This window comes from Balaenoptera borealis, assembly GCF_965194805.1.
Source record: "Balaenoptera borealis genome assembly, chromosome: 20".
Classification (NCBI taxonomy): Eukaryota; Metazoa; Chordata; class Mammalia; order Artiodactyla; family Balaenopteridae; genus Balaenoptera; species Balaenoptera borealis.
The window spans coordinates 24,099,902-24,116,028 of record NC_138879.1 but is presented as its reverse complement, the minus strand read 5'-3'; the positions used below and the strand labels follow the sequence as shown (position 1 = coordinate 24,116,028).

At 55.9% G+C, this 16,127-nt stretch overlaps 2 protein-coding genes and 1 pseudogene across 4 annotated transcripts in view; 1 reads left to right on the top strand and 2 right to left on the bottom strand.

Moving 5' to 3' along the window:
* LOC309618748 (small ribosomal subunit protein eS17 pseudogene) overlaps positions 1-16,127 on the bottom strand; it is a 28,259-nt pseudogene that overhangs the window by 9,828 nt on the left and 2,304 nt on the right. The window contains exons 2-3 of the transcript XR_014249849.1: positions 15,607-15,769; positions 11,894-12,052 (exon numbers count right to left, since the gene is read on the bottom strand). The product of XR_014249849.1 is annotated as a small ribosomal subunit protein eS17 pseudogene (transcript). The remainder of the gene's footprint in view (positions 1-11,893; positions 12,053-15,606; positions 15,770-16,127) is intronic.
* Positions 371-11,608, top strand: SGCA (sarcoglycan alpha). Of its 2 annotated transcripts, none has more exons than XM_082372956.1 (12): positions 371-536; positions 1,385-1,529; positions 2,055-2,113; positions 2,973-3,095; positions 3,199-3,353; positions 3,530-3,602; positions 3,946-4,144; positions 4,571-4,733; positions 5,646-5,854; positions 6,058-6,084; positions 10,959-11,151; positions 11,458-11,608. In XM_082372956.1, the coding sequence occupies exons 1-11, from the start codon at positions 386-388 to the stop codon at positions 11,137-11,139; spliced, it is 1,485 nt and encodes a 494-aa protein (XP_082229082.1). In that variant the 5' UTR covers positions 371-385; the 3' UTR covers positions 11,140-11,151; positions 11,458-11,608. The 2 variants fall into 2 exon arrangements, with proteins under 2 accessions (XP_082229082.1, XP_082229083.1); XM_082372957.1 differs by having other exon boundaries at positions 11,416-11,608.
* LOC309618749 (histone H1.9-like) lies at positions 6,094-10,952 on the bottom strand. The gene has a single exon (XM_082372958.1). It carries the CDS (start codon positions 7,354-7,356, stop codon positions 6,799-6,801), a length of 558 nt encoding a protein of 185 aa, XP_082229084.1. The 5' UTR covers positions 7,357-10,952; the 3' UTR covers positions 6,094-6,798.

Sequence of the window (16,127 nt, the reverse complement as noted above, 5' to 3'; positions counted from 1 at the left end):
CTCAGTGGGCCTGGTGGCACTGGGTTTGGGCAATGCCACCTTAAGACTGCTGAGGGTGTGATTGGGTGGCTCTAAAAATAGCAGGAGAGGCAGCAGGCAGGGAGGGAGGGAATCACATGGAGCCACTGAGGGGCTGAGGCCTGGGCAGCTAGCCAGGCTCTGGCACCTCTGCCTGCTTGCCCAGAGCCCTCTGACTTTCCTCTGCCTCCTTTCTTCCTCTTGCCCTCCATCTGTGAGAAGGCAGAGAGGTACCAAGGTAACTCTGGGACATACCCTGCCCTGTCTGAGAGCCTAAGTGGACACTCATTCTGGAATTTGCTGGCTATCCAAGGACAGGTGGGATGGTCATGTGGGGAGAGACAGGAAGGGACAAGGACTGAGTAACATGCCCACCGGTCACCCCAATCTGCAAGCCAACACCCTCCCCCTCAGGCTGACTCAGGGCACGTCCCAGATGTCCTTGCCTGGGACATTCGCCTATGGGGGTGAGGTGGCAACCCCCTATGTCTCAAGGCCAAGGAAGAATGCTCACACAGGTACTGAAGATTTTGGAACGCTGGCACCCACAGTCCCCTGCCTCCTTCTCAGGGCATCTGGGGAGAGTGCCCCTCTGCTTGTTCTGAATGGGAAGTCCAGGGAAAGAAGGGCACACCACTTCCATCACACCTGGACTGAGATCCTTTGGCAGATGCAGGAAGGAAGGGGAAGTGGTGCCCCACCGGCAAGGACATTGGCGGCATCCTGGACTGAGTCAGGCACCGGGCTGAGGTCTTTACATGCACTCAGCTGTCTATAGTGTGGCCTCAGGAAAGTTATACACCCTTCATGCCTCAGTTTTCTCATCTGTAAAATGGGGACAATGATAATACCTGCTTCATGGAACTGCCATGGGGGTGGGATGAGTTACTATATGTAAATCTATGTAAAACCTTCAGCATAGTAGCAGGCAGAGGGTAGCCGTCATCACCTGCTGGCATGAGAACTCCACCTGAGTAGGGGCTGCTCATCTCTGCCCCCTCAGTGCCTGGTACATAGCAGGTGCTCTGTAAATATGTGCTGAATTCATGATTTTGTGGATTCCTCACAAGGACACCAAGAGGAGAGCACTGTTCTTGCCACTTTGTAGTTGTAGAAACAGAGCCTAGAGAGGGCAGATGACTTTTTCAAGGCCATGTTGTCCAGTGAATGGGTCAAGTTGGGATTCATGTCCAGGCCTGTAGGCCTCCTTTACTCCCTGTCTCTACCTGGTTGGTTCTGTCCAAGGCTCTCTCTTCCCGGACCTGGGGGGCATGCTGGGGGTGCCTAGTCTGAGGAGAGGGCTGGGTGAACGGGTGCCCTCATGTGCTGTTCATGAAGCTGTCACCTCGCTCCCGACACCTACTAGTTGCCAGGCCCTGTGCCAGGTCCAGGGATGCAAAGATCATAAGATCCCAGGCCACCCCGCAACCCTGTGTGGTTGGCTGTGCCACACAGGAGGGAGGACAGAAAGGCTTCAGAGAGGAGAGGATGCCTGTGCTGCGTCGTGAAAGGTGAGCAGAAGTTTGCTGGTAGGATGAGGGCACGAAGGGAGCTCCAGGCAGAGGGAAGAGCTCGTGCAAAGGGGTGTAGACTCAGGAGAGATTATCAGGTTGTGAGGCAGCAGAGGGAGGCAGGGCAGAAGCCTGGGGTAGTGTGTGTGGGGGGGGAGGGGGTAAGGAGGAAGAGAGGGGATTCTAGACAGGATGGCCAGGTACAGGCAGGGCCTGAAAGCCATCAGCCGCTGCGGAACTCAGGGCAATGGAAGCCATTAGGGTTTTAAGGGGGGCCTCAGGCAGTCAGGTTGGTGTTTAGAAAATATACTCTGACCCCAAGAAGGGGATGATTGGAGGGACCTCATCCTGTGAGGAGGGTGTCCACCCTAGATTTAGTGTGTGCTCTGGGTGGGGAAGGGGAAGGTCCCGCTGGCTGAAGCCGGGCCCAGCTGCTCTGGGACATCTTCCCGTCCCTCCCCCTCCCTCCTCCCTCCTCCCTCCTCCCTCCTCCCTCCTCCCTGCTCCTGTCTCTGTCACTCACAGGCAGGGCCAGGTTGGGACAGCCATGGCAGCAGTGCTAATCTGGATTTCTCTCCTTGTGGGTAAGTTGGGGTCTTCTTCAGGGAAGAGGCCCAGATTGAGGGGGTGAGAAGTTCCTCAGGGGAGGGGTTGGGGGTCGGGGTGAGGCAGGGGCCAGAGGGACTTTGGGGTATAAATTCCACAGCTGATGGGGCTCTAGGGAACCAGGGCTGGGAGCTGGGATATGGGGGGCTGGCTGGGAACTCAGAGGGGCGAGGTGTCCTACGCTAGGCTGGGCCTAATTGCACAGGCCCAGAGCGCCATGGGCCCTTTAATGGGCTGGCTTCTTTCTGGGTCCAGGCTAAATTTGGCCCTGGGAGAGTGTGAGGGTCACTGGGGCAGGTCCTCTCCCTGAGGCTCTGGGCTCAGGCTCCCCTTTGCTCAGCTCCTAGTGGCCTCTAGTGTGAGCCCTATCCCCCCTGTATATTAGGGGAGGCGGGTGGGGGCCCCAGAATGGCCACCTGCATGCTCCAAGGGGTCCTTACCTCTCCCTCCCTCCTACCCCCTCCAGCCTACCACAGTCAGCTTGGGGTTCTTTTCCAAGTGCTCTTAACACACACACACACACTCACACACCCCACACCCCTTTCAGCCAGACATCAGTCCCTGCCCATTGTGACCCTCAATGGAGGTCTAAAATGAGGAGTGAGGGGCTTCCATGAATCCAAACCAAACTAAGGTCTGGGTCTTGTCACTGATTAAAGTGTGTGGCACAGACAGGGCCCCACCCCCCCCTTCCTGGGAGCCAGCAAATCCATCCGCCTCCTCTCACACATTTCTCCACTCCCTCAGGGCCACTAGGGGCTGGGTGGAAAAGGGGACCTTATTCCCTGGCCAGGACTGAGGCTGGGCCGTGTGTTTGGGGGTCGTGGGTCCCCATAGGTCTCCTGGCAGGGCTGGGGGGCACCGAGGTCCAGCAGACCACCCTGCACCCGCTTGTGGGCCGCGTCTTTGTACACACCCTGGACCGCGAAAACTTCCTGCACCTTCCTGAGCTCGTCGTCGGTGAGAGGGGCCTGAGGGGCACTGGGGTGGGCTGGGGGCGCCTGGCCCAGGGCTGGTGAAGGCTCCTGTTGTGTCTCCAATCCCCTCTCCTCCCTTCCACCAGCTGTCCCAGCCACCGTCCCTATCACCTACCACGCCCACCTCCAGGGACACCCAGACCTGCCCAGGTGGCTCCGCTATGCCCAGCGCAGCCCCCACCAGCCTGGCTTTCTCTACGGCACCGCTACCCCAGCAGATCGAGGACGCCAGGTCATCGAGGTACCAGTAGGGGCCCCAGTGGGCTGTGTTGCATGCAACAGGGACCCGGTGTTCACTCATTTACATGACTCACATGCCTCTAATTTGGTGCGCTATCTCAGTCTTCTCCCGCCAGGCCCAGCCGCACCACGGTTCTCTCCTAACCTCACCTCTCAGCCCTCTACCCCATCCTCCAGGTCACAGCCTACAATCGGGACAGCTTTGACACCACCCGGCAGAGGCTGGTGCTGTTGATTGGAGACCCAGAAGGTACTGCCAGCCCTGCCCCACCCCTATCCCACCAATGCCAGTCTTGGGGGATCTTCCCTGGAAGGCGGGTATAGAAGTGAGTAGTGGGGAGCAGGGCCCCCTGGGAAGACTCTGGAGTTGTATTCTCGGCTGCTCTGCTGATAGACGGTGGAGCCTTGGGCGAGTAATTGAGGCTGTGGGTGTGGAGAAAGGGCGTTTGAGGCCTGTGATATAGGGGGTATTAGGGAGGAAGGAAGGGAGCTGAGGGGATACGGGGACCAGCTTGGATGGGGGGAAGCTTAGGAAGGATCCACGCAGGGCTGGGGGCTGGGTGCGGCCTAAGGTGCCCACCTGGCCCTCCCAGGCCCCCTGCTACCATACCAGGCTGAGTTCCTGGTGCGCAGCCATGATGTAGAGGAGGTGCTGCCCTCGACACCTGCCGGCCATTTCCTCACAGCCTTGGGGGGGCTCTGGGAGCCAGGAGAACTCCAGCTGCTCAACATCACCTCTGCCTTGGACCGTGGGGGCCGAGTCCCCCTTCCTATCGAGGGCCGCAAGGAAGGGTAGGCATGCAGCCCAGGAGGGCTTCCTGGAGGAGGGGGCAGCTTGCCTTTTGTCTAGGTGGTGGGCATAGAACATGGGTCTCCCTAACTTCCAAGTGGGGCTTTACTACTTGCATGCTCACCATGCTCATCTTTACCTCCCAGCATCACATCACTGTCCACTTCCTTCTGGCCACCCCCTCATCTCCCTCTTGCCCTTCCTGGGCCCAAACCCTAGTTACCCTGAACTCTGCACTTTCTGGTGCCCATAAGGACATGATAGATCCATCCATCAAAGGACATTCCTGGGGGCCAAAGCCCCCAGAAGACTGGGGTGCTCTGTGTACTCTCACCATAACCCCAGATCTCAGGGTGGCCGTAACCCTCAAATCTCCAGTGCCCAGTGATACCCCCAATTTTCTGATAGTGGTTTCTATCTGGGCCCAGGGTATACATCAAGGTGGGCTCTGCCTCACCCTTCTCCACTTGTCTGAAGATGGTGGCATCCCCCGACAGCCAAGCTCGCTGTGCCCAGGGCCAGCCCCCACTGCTGTCCTGCTATGACACCTTGGCACCTCACTTCCGAGTTGACTGGTGCAATGTGTCGTTGGTGAGGAGGGACCCTGGTTCTAGGGGTAGGGGCGGGGCATGGCCCCCATCATGGTCTCCTCCATCCCCATCCCATCCCATTTCCCGGTTTCTTCAATTATCTACGCGCGCGTGCGCGCGCACACACACATGTTCTACCTTCTCCCACAAGAGGGCAACAGAGCCCATAATCCAGACAAGGGATCACCAGCTCCTGGAGCCCCAGCTGTGCCCAACTGAACAGCTAGAACAATCACTCCCACAGGATGGTTTCAAACTCCTTTCTCCACCTAGGGCCTCTGTGTGACAGCTCTATTTTCCTCTAAGGTGTCACTTAGCAAATTGGCCTAAAATAAGGGACAGATAGCTCTCACCCCCATGTTATAAACCAAAGATGCTCACTACTGCTCTTTGGGATATTGAGCTGAGTGAGGTGTCTAGGGTCCCTAGAGATCTTATTCCCAGGGCTAGGAACCCTTCCTGTGACTTGACCGACAGCACAGGCAGGAACTGGTAATCAACATTCTTGAGCACTTGCCATGGGCAATGCACTATGCAATCAGCATGTTTTATCCTCACAACCACCCAGGAGACAGGTAACACTATTAGCACCCCGACTTTACAGATGGGAAAACCGAGGCACCTAGAGGTAAGTCATTGCAGCATAGCACTTGTCTGAAACAGGATTCAAACCCAGGCAGTCAGACTTGAGAGCTGTGCTCTAACCGTTGTATGGTCCTGCCTCTCCTAGAATTTCTTTCCTGGCACCTAGACCAGTGCTTGTCCTGCTCGGTCACATGAGCTGGGGGAGGCCAGGCAGGAGGAATCCCTGCAGCTGCATGGAGCAGGGTGGCCCCAGAACTCCTGCCCTGAGCCCTGAGGTTCTCTGTGTCTAGCCATCCACTCCTGGGTCAGCCTTGGGCTCTCTGAGCAGGTGGACAAGTCAGTGCCAGAGCCTGCAGACGAGGTACCCACTCCGGGTGATGGGATCCTGGAGCACGACCCGTTCTTCTGCCCACCCACCGAGGCCACAGCCCGAGAATTCCTGACTGACGCACTGGTCACCCTCCTTGTGCCCCTGCTGGTGGCCCTACTGCTCACTCTGCTGCTGGCCTATGTTATGTGCTGCCGGCGGGAGGGACGGTGAGTGTGGGGGCCGAGGGCAGGGAGGGCGCTGGGGCTGGTGCTCACATTGTGGGATTCCTTGTGGCACTTGTGCCGCGTGGGGACCCAGATCCCTCAGGGAGCAGAGTCCTCAGCCAGGAAAGGAGGAAGGGCCCCTTGCCTGGCCTGGCACCAGGAGGGGTTGTGGATAATAGCTAATCCCCTCCCTTGTTTTTCCACAGTTTGAAGAGAGACCTGGCCACCTCTGAGTGAGTAGGGGAAATCTGGGGGCTGGGTGGGACTAGACTATCAAGCTGGACCCTCCAACCTCCATGAGCAACAGACAAACCAAAATACTCTGGGATGATGGAGCCACCCTTGGCCTGTGAGCTCCAGCCCTTGGCTGGCTGGGCGCTGGGCCCAACCTATCCTGGCTTGGCTTTCTCATTTTCTGGTCTCCATGGAGGAATCTAAAGTGGGACAGGAGAGGGAACCTAGCCAGGCTTCAGGGATCTGCTGCCACCCTGGGAGAAAGGGTTTGAGAAGCAACTTTAAAAAGCAACTTAAAAGGCTTCCAGTGCGTGCATGTGCACGCGCGCACACACACACACACGCACACACACAACCGCGATTCGCTGTGAGTCAGACACTTGGGTTCCAGGCTGCTTTCTGCCACACAATTACTGTGACTCTGTCTGGCGTCAGTTTCTTCACCTGCAAGATGATGCGGTTGGACCAGCTAATATCTGGATGCTTTCAATTCCTCCAGCCCTTCCCAAATCTGTCTCACTCTTATTTTGCCCAGGTTTTCCCCACCCATGGCCTTACCTTTCCTCTGTGCCCCCAGACCTCTTTCTCTCCCTCTCCCTTGAACCCCAGAGATTCCAGGAGGCAGGTGTGACATAAGTTAGGCTCCTTTTATTCCCACTGCACTGAGCCTGTGGCGGGCCTGGCACCCCTCCCTGCTTGCCTAGCCTGCCTAGTTAACTGCGGCAGCATTTGGCCGCCCTGCGAACCCCCTTGGCGAGCCTCTTGTGCCCCTGCTTGGAGCCCATGGGCAACCGGCGCTGCCCAGGCCGGCGCTGCCCAGGCCGGCGCTGCCCAGGCCGGCGCTGCCCAGACTGCCGCTGCTGCTGCTGTTGCCGTCTCTTTGCCTTGAGCTTGAACTTGGAGGCATGCTTCTTGCCCATTAAGATGGAGCCTGTGGCCCCGTTGCCTGTCACCTGCTTGAGCACGCCCTTGTCCACCAGCCCCTTGAGCGCTCGCTTGAAGCGCCAGGCGCTTCGGGTCATGTTGTAGCCACTGGTGGCAACGGCCTTCCTCAGGGTAGCCAGGGACACGCGGTTGCGCGCCCCCTTGTTCGCCATGACCCCCAGGATCACCTTGGATATGCTGGGCTTCCGGTGGGCTTTGGAGGAGGCATGGCACCCAGTCCCTCTTTTGCTCGGGAGTCCGGACGTGCTGGCCTGCTGGACTGCACCCAGGGCAGTGTATGAGGCCAAGGGCCCAGATGGGGGTGGCAGCAAAGTGTATTTCTGCATCTCTTGCTGGGGTGGGTGAAGGGAACTGGGTGCGAGCACCTCCAGGACGGTGGCTGGAAGCCTCCCCTGAGTTGCTCCTCGGTGGGGGAGGTGCGTCCCAGTTCCTGGTTCCCTCAGAGGTTTCCTTGTACGGCTCTGGCCGGAGCCTTGCCCTGGGTGGCCAGAAGGAGGGCTAAGGATGGTCACCCACGCTGGCCTCAGCAGAGTTGTGCCTCAGGTGCAGGGAGTGGTAAGGTTATCCCTGTGGTGACCTCAGGGGAACATTATGAGGCCACCAGAATCTTGTGAGGGTCACAGTGGCCCCATTGTTCCCCCCTGGGTGGGGCAGACGGGAGATGCCAGGTAGTGTGGGCATCTGACATGACAGGGAGCCTGGGAAGAAGGGCTGTGGCTGAGTGAGCCAAGCAGGTGGGCCCACGTGGTGTGCATGTTCTCGCCAGCTGATTTTAGGGTGCCTTAAATCCACCATTTTGACTCCACCATATAAATCCATTGGGTTAAGCAATACAAACATTTTTAGAATCAGAATTATACCAACATTTTTGAATTTTTATGGGGAATAAGTGTTCCAGAGTGAACATAAATGTAAGTCCTTGATCTATCTAAGTCGATTTAATTCCTTGATCAACTTTTTATACAAAGCAATGAAAAAGATTTGCTTTTTTTTTCTGCTTTCATTTTTTTTTTTTTTTTTAAAGAGCAGGTGATATACAAGCTGGATTTTTATTTTTATTTTTATTTATTTAAACACTATTTTATTTATTTATGGCTGTGTTGGGTCTTCGTTTCTGTGCGAGGGCTTTCTCTAGTTGTGGCAAGCGGGGGCCACTCTTCATTGCGGTGCGCGGGCCTCTCACTATTGCAGCTTCTCTTGTTGCGGAGCACAGGCTCTAGACGCGCAGGCTCAGTAATTGTGGCTCACGGGCCTAGTTGCTCCATGGCATGTGGGATCCTCCCAGACCAGGGCTCGAACCCGTGTCCCCTGCATTGGCAGGCAGATTCTCAACCACTGCGCCACCAGGGAAGCCCCTCTGCTTTCATTTTTATTTGGTAGAATTTTCCCCCACTGGGATCAGTGATTTTCTATGCAAATTTTACAAGGAGGATTTTATTCCTCAATTTGGGGGCCTGTGCCAAATTTGATGAGTGTTGTCTCCTGCCACTGCGGGTATTCTCTTCTGGCCAGTTACTTCCACCAGGTCTGCCTTTCCTGGGTCAACTTTCTAGCTCTGCTGGTGTCAGGAAACTATGCTTCCTCCATCAATTTCGAGTCAATAACCAATTTTACCCTGTGTGTGTGCCATATTAGCCCTTGTTGGTTTGGATTTTGTGTTGATTTATTTCTACAAAATCCTATTTTTTTTTCTTCCTGCTTGTTCAGGTTCATTTTTCAAATTATCCAAAATTGTGATTCTGCTGCCTGTTTTTCACCTACGTCAGATTTTATTGGTCGGAACATCGTCTAGCCCAACCTCCAACCCAACGACCCTCTCCTGTGATCTGTGTGCCAGAATCGGGGCTCAAGGGGCTGTGCGTGTGCGCGCGCGCGCGCGTGTGTGTGTGTTTGTGTGTGTGTGTGTGTGTGAGAATGCCTGCCAGTTGGTTTTTCTGCCCAAGTGCTGATGTGGAAGGACCGCGGAGGAGGGCACCGCGGGTCTGACTTCTGCTCCTGCTCTGGAAAAATGTCCCCAGAACATTTTTCCACCTGTGTGTGTTACTAGAGTAATGAGACCCAGATGTGGGGCTGGGAGTGGGGAGGAGGCCCATCAACTAAGGCCTCCCCCACCCGAGGGATCATTACCTGCCCGGCTGCCTCCACTGCCACACGCTTCCTGCTCCCTTCCCCTCTCAGCCTCCCCTTGCCTGCGAATGGAAACTTGTGTTTTGGACAACTCTGCTTGCCAAATTCCAGACTCAATAGCTCATCTTGACCCTCTCCTAGCCTTAAGAGGGTGACTCCACCTCCTCCTACTGGCCAGAAAGTACTTGGTCCTACTCCCCTGGGGAGGAGGGTGGCACATTCAGTAGGAAGCTAGAAAATCTCTTCTGATCTCTCAGGCTCTAGCTGGAGTCTGTGTCCACTACTTGAGACACGGGCATGGGTGGGGATCATTTCCCCCTCCCGGATTTGATCAGTAATCCAGCAGTAAGTAGGATTGCTTCCACCCTGCCTGGGGCCCCCACCCCTTTAAGAAAACCAGTTCTTATTGTCTGTACTGAAAAGTCCCTGTTGTTTGTCTGACCCAGCAACCAGGTAGTCTGGGAAAAGGTCTCCAGACTGAGCCCACAAATATGGGTGGGTTCATGTAAAAGGGCTCGGAAACATCCTTCCACTGGAGGCCAAGTTTATCAGTGGGCCTACTATAATAAAACAACACCAACGATAATAATAGCAATAGAAGTCTCCCCACAATAATAGTTATCTTTTGCTGCGTGCTGACCAGTAGACGTAAATGTTTTTTCTGCATCAACTCACTTAATTCATACAACAACTGCATTACAGTAGAGGAAATGGTGACACAGAGAGGTTAAGTAACTTACACAGGGTAACACAGCCAGTAAGCAGTGGAACTCACACTCAGACCCAAAGCATGCTCTCATGCTTAACCACTATGCTACCCTACTTCTCAAAATGAACTAAAGTTGCTCCTGGACAGCAGAAAGCAAGCCCATGAGAATGTCAGATGAGAACGAGGCTCAGCCTTCTTAGGGGAAACTGGAGCTAGAGCTCAGGTAGGACTTACTAAAGGGTGTGGTAGTCAGTCCTTTGGGCGCTGCTGGGGCTTCCAGCCCGGTGAGGGTGGGGCCTCATTCCAGCCTCAAGGAGCCTTGGTCCGAAACACAGACAGGAAGCAAGACTCAGTGTCTGGAGCTAAGCAATGCTGGGGACAGCCTGGGGCAGGGTGGGAGGGGGTCAAGTTACAGAGGGAGTGGAGCCCAGGTCTGAGGGTCCAAAATATAGGCAGTCAAAGCCCAGCAGGAAAGAACTTGGGCAAAAGCCAGGAAAAGGTGGAGGAGGTAGGTTTGCCAGACTAAGATGGGGATGATGGGGAGGGGAGGGATGTTCAGTGCTGGGAGAGAGTATTAGAAGAGGGAAGTGATCGCTAGAGGGGACACAGGGGATCATCAGAATATAAAAACAATATAGAGCCCAGCAAACACTGGCTTCTGGTAATAAATACCACTGTAGGTATCTATTCATGTCTTAGTATCTCAGGAACTCTTACCATGTGCCAGGCACTTTTCTAAACACCCAGCCTGCATTTTCTCATTAATCTCCATAACAATCCTAGGAAGTAGGTTCTATTATTATCCCCATTTTACAGTTGAGGAAACTGAAGCACGGAGTGGTTAAGCAACTTGCAAAGGACACATAGCTTTGAATCCAGGATGTCTGCACCCAGACCCCATGCCTCAGTCACTGGACACTAAGCTGACACCATAGAACTTCCTGTTTGTCCTCCCCCACCCATCCCGTGTGTGTCTCCCCACACATTGTAGGTGGGGAAGACTGCAGGGTGGCTCAGAGATAGTGCCAGGCTGGACCCCAAAGTGGGTGCTGACTCCCAGAGCTGATGATTCTGCTGGTCCTGTGCCCCCAGCATCCAGATGGTTCACCATTGCACCATCCGAGGGAATACAGAGGAGCTGCGACAGATGGCAGCTAGCCGAGAGGTGCCCCGGCCACTCTCTACCCTGCCCATGTTCAATGTGCGCACAGGCGAGCGGCTGCCTCCGCAAGTGGACAGCGCCCGGGTGCCCCTCATCCTGGACCAGCACTGAGGGCCCACACAGGTGGGTCCGGCTGGGCAGTGCCAGCCTCTTTTCTGGGAGTAAGGTGGCCTCCATCTCAAGGCTGGGGCAGGTGAGGGGGGCGGATGGGAAAGGGCACACAGACTTGTCTGCCCCTCCGAGGCAGCGGTGGGGGGTGCTCAGCAGTGCCAGGTGTGTGGCCCCCAGTGCCAAGCACTCGGAGTCAGAAGGTCAGGGTGGGGAAGGCAGGGGAACCGGGGCCTGGTCCTCGCAGACCCCCACTCTCTCTTCTCTCTGCTGCTCCAGTTCCAGCCCTGGCCTCATCCTCCCTTCTCTCCCCACTCACAGAGCAGCCACGGCCCATGGCCACATCCTTCCTTCTGACTCCAGCTCCCGTCCCAGTGGACCCCAGGCTTGGAATAAGCAGGGAGATGAGGATGGGATGGGATGAGGGTGTCTGGGATCAGGACCCCCGGAATAAAACCTGCTGTTCTGCTCATCTATTGTTGTGCTTTCCTCTCAGCAGCCTCCTTCCCAGCCCTCATTGCCTCTGTTTCCCTTTCTGCCTTGTGGGAGCCCTTAGAGGTAGCCAGGAGCTGCCAGCTTGCCCTCTGGACTCTTGGCATTTTGCCGTTTCTCAAATTCCCTGAAAGTAAGAGGGAAGGACCTGCATATGCAGCCCTGATATTAATCCTCACATGAACCTAATAGCGAGGGATAACTGGATCACTATCCCCATTTTATAGACAAGGACACTGAGTCCGAGAGAGAATGAGTGACTTACCCAAGGTCACAGAGCAGGCAAGTGGCAGAGCTTGGATTCAAACCTGGCATGTCCACCTCCACGCTGCCTTCTGGAGGGTTGAGGGGTTCTGGAAGCAGGAGATCCAGGCTCTCACCCATCCAGATCTCCTGGGGGGGAGGCCCCTTTGGGAGTCATAACCTGGATATGGAGAGGGGGTTGGGGTGCAGGAGCCTGAATCAGTGACCCGGATCAGTGACCCCTCCCGGTGCGCTCCTCAGGGACAGGGTCGAGGTCCGCAGGACAGTGCACAGCCCTTGTTGAGCTTGGTGTCACCAGCTGAGCTTGGTCCCCACGTGAGCCCTGGAGAGACTGGCTGACCAGGAAGCAGCCACAGCTTGTTCCTCTCAGGCAGCTGCAACCAAAGCAGGCCGGCTCCACCCCTGCCCCTACCATCCAGGGCACATCCAGTCTCACATCTCATGCTCCCTTGGGAGGACAGGCCAGAAACTAAGCCCCAGAGGGGACCCAGTTAAGGAGGGAGAGGGAGAAGCAGGGCCTTTTGGCCCAGGCCCCTGACCCTGGCGGCACCTCCAAGAGAACACAGACAAGCCCACCCTGAGGCCTCTCCACCCCTTTCTAAGCCCCTCACACTAGGCCTGGGCCCCACCCACTGTCCTGGAGCTGATGCTTAATCACCCCTCTTCCCCGTGTGTGTGTGTGTGTGTGTGTGTGTGTGTGTGGAGCGGGAAGGTAGGGGGGATGCACGGGAGTTTTCTCTCACCTGGAGGCAAGGGCCCAACCTGGGGGCTGAGGGGAGGCTGAAACAGCCAGAGCAGCCCCCAGTCTAATGGTGGTGCCCCCAGAGCCAAGGACCCCAGAGGAGGGCTGAGTTTCTGAACACTGCATCCCGCTCTTCAGAAATGTATAGGCAAGGGGGTCACGAGGACCCCAAGTTGCTCCTGGACCCCCCTCTCCTTTCTCTCACTTCCCAGAATCCCCACCTTCAAAAAATGTCCTGAATCCATCCACATCTCACGGCTTCCACAACGACCTTCCCAGGCCAGCTCCAGGATCTCACCCCGGACCCCCACAACAGCCTCCCTGTGGCCTCCCTGCCTCCTCCCCGCCCCTTCAGCCTCGCCTCCAACACCAGTTGGGCCCATCCTTTAACAAGAAAAATCAGGGAGTCTCGCCCCTCTGCTGTCAACTCTCCTCTGCCTTCCCGTGACACCGAGAGTAAATCCACACTCTTGGCCAGGCGTGGAGACCCCGTCCACCCCTCTGACCTCATCACCACCCCTCCCCCTGCTTGCGTGCTCCAGCTGCACTGCCTTCTAACACACCCCTGTTTCAGGGCCTCTGACTCAGCTCTTCCCTCTGCTGGGAACCCCCAGCCCCCATGTCCAAACAACTTCCCCTTAGTGCAGTCATTTTGGCCTCTGCCCAAATGACAGGTCTTTACAGAGGCCTTTCCGCTGCTCAGAGAGTGCCCTCTGCCCAGCCTCCTTGCTCTCCCGTAGGATGTGCCCTGTATGAGCGCCTTGTTGCGGTCTGCTTTGGCGCTAGAGTGTAAGCTCCAGGAGGGCAAGATTCTGTGTGCCCCCAGGGGTTGCAGTACCTGCACACAGTAGGCACTCAGGAAGGTTGCTCTGAAGGAATGTGAAGGGAAGCCATCAGGTCTGGGCCACTCCGAGCTCTTAAGGAGGTTGCTCCTCCTCTGTGGGCAAAGGGGGTGAGGTGAGCAAGGCCATTGCTAAAGCTTCTACCATTATCTTTTGGGTGCCTCCCCCTTCCCTGCTGGCCACCCCACACCCATTAGTTAGTTAGTTAATCCCAGAGGCATCTGTGGAGGCAGGAAGAGGCTCCGAGCTGGCACAGCGTATGTGCTCAATAAACGTTTGTTGGCTGAAGAACTCTTTAGGTAACAACCCCCAACCACATGGGCTTTCTGACTTCTCATGTGCAATTTCCTTTCCCCGGGGCCCCTCATCTGGCTGAAACCTGGAGCTGCACAGAATCTGCTCAGATTGGAAGCTCCACTCCGTCAGCCGGCTGTCTGGGGCGGCTCCCCTCTGATCCCTGCCCCCCACCCCGTGAGGAGGGGACCACCCTCTCCGCGTCTCATGCTCCCACTCTGGGCCTATGCGCTCTTCCTGTGCTGGCCAGGATGGGAGAGTCGGAGGACAGCGCCGCCACACTTCCCTTTGCTGCGCGACTTTGCCTTGGGATCTTGGCAGCGCCTCCCTCCCAGCTCAGCTACCAGGAGCACGCGGGAGCCTGGCTGCTGGCCGGGAGGAAGTGGCCCAGACAGGGGCTGGGGGCATGGTGTGACTGCGGAGGACAGAGAGCTGTGCCTGGGCACAGACACACGCATGCCCAGCCACCCTGGCAGCACGTGGGGAGGGCGAGGGGGCAAGATTCCACCTGGCAGTCACACCCCAGCCCCTCACCGCCGAGGACAAATAGCTGTTGTGTCCCCCTCCACCCTGAGACTTGATCCCCTCCAGTGCCGCACCCACAATGCCCACAGGACCCAGTGTCTTCACCTGCATCCCAAACACAGCCCTCGCACATGGCCTGACTCTAGATGGTTCCTCACCACCTCTCAAATTGGTGAGAAGGCCCTCTGCCAGACGTGGGGACACAGGGACCCCCTACAGCTGGCCTCAGCCCCCACCTGCACACTTCTCCCTTATTCTTGAGATACATGCACGCACACACTTAGACCCTGTGTTATAGAGAGCTCCCTTGGTGTATCTTCTGGGATTTGGAGCCAGAGAGAGCAGGGTTCCGATCACAGCTCTGACATTTTACTCATAGACATTAATTATAACTGTCTTGAGGCTTCTGTGAGAATTTGGGAGAACTAGGAGAGTGCCTGGCATCTGGCAGCTCCCAAGAACGGAGACTTTATGACATACAAACACTCACATGGTCACCCCAAAACCAGAGGTCTGTGAGATCTCCCTGTCCCCTAAGATCCGGATTAAATGGACTCAATTTCCATTTACGAAGAGTTCAAGCCTCCCTGTGAATTAGGGTGGAGCTTGAAATTCGCCTGCTCATTGGCTCTGACCTGCTGTACAATCCTGCTCTGTCTGGTAAGGCAGCTGCTGGCCACCTGTGGCCACTGAGCATTTGAAATGTGGCTTCCAAACTGAGATGTGCTGCAAATGTACTGATGAAATGATAATATTGGGGGTTATATTGGGTTAAATAAAATATCTTATTAAAATTAATATCCCCTGTTTCTTTTTATATTTTTAATATGGCTGCTAGAAAATGAAAAATCACATGTGTGCCTCACTTTGTATTTTTATCGGGCAGTGCTTTTTTTTTAAATTTTTAAATTAAATTAAATTTATTTTTTTATACAGCAGGTTCTTATTAGTTAATATTTTATACATATTAGTGTATATATGTCAATCCCAATCTCCCAATTCATCCCACCACCGCACTGCTATTTTCATGGTCCTTCCTATATCTCTACTTCAGATCGACCCAAACCCAGAACTCAGGCGCTTTCCAGAACACCTCCACTCACCAGGCCTCTGCATGTGTCAGAGTTTTCAGAAGCCTTGAGGAGCGGGAGGGGTTTGCCTCACAGCAGTGAAGTCACCTAGCACTTGAATATGTGGCCTCCGTGTTCTAAAACGTGCTCTGGTCCCCACCCTACCCTGTTTTCCTTTTCCTCCACTGTCCTATGCAGAGAAAACCCCACTCTCTCCAGCACCCATGTGCACCAAACTCACCTCCCTCCGGGCCTTGCCATGCACATCTTCTGCAAAGCACTGGACCTCTGTGTGTGTAAGGGCCTGGTTACCCTCCGAGACAAGAGCCATCCTTCTTCCAGGGTCTTGCTTCCTGATCCGTGGACATCCCTCAGCCCTATTTGGTACCCTCCGGAGCACACACCTGGGAGGAGACACGGAGACACAGCTGCTCGCCCGCACTAGAGCCCTGCGGCCCTGGACTTGAGGATGGTGCCCCACCCCTCCAGCCTCTCCTCATTTCCCCCACACTCCTCTCTGCTCTACTGTCCCCCTTTCATCCTCGTCACACAGACTCTCCTGTGCCCTCTGTCATGCCTACGTACACACGTCTCAAACGCCCAGCCCGTCCCTCAGGTCGCCATCTGCGTGTGGAAGCTGTCTGCACGTACACAGACCCCCCACCGTCCCCCCCCCCCGACAGGTACAGGGCCCTTTTGGACACCGACGCAGTTTGCTCCTAGGTGGGTGGGCGCATTCTCATCCGCTCAGGGGAGGCCGGG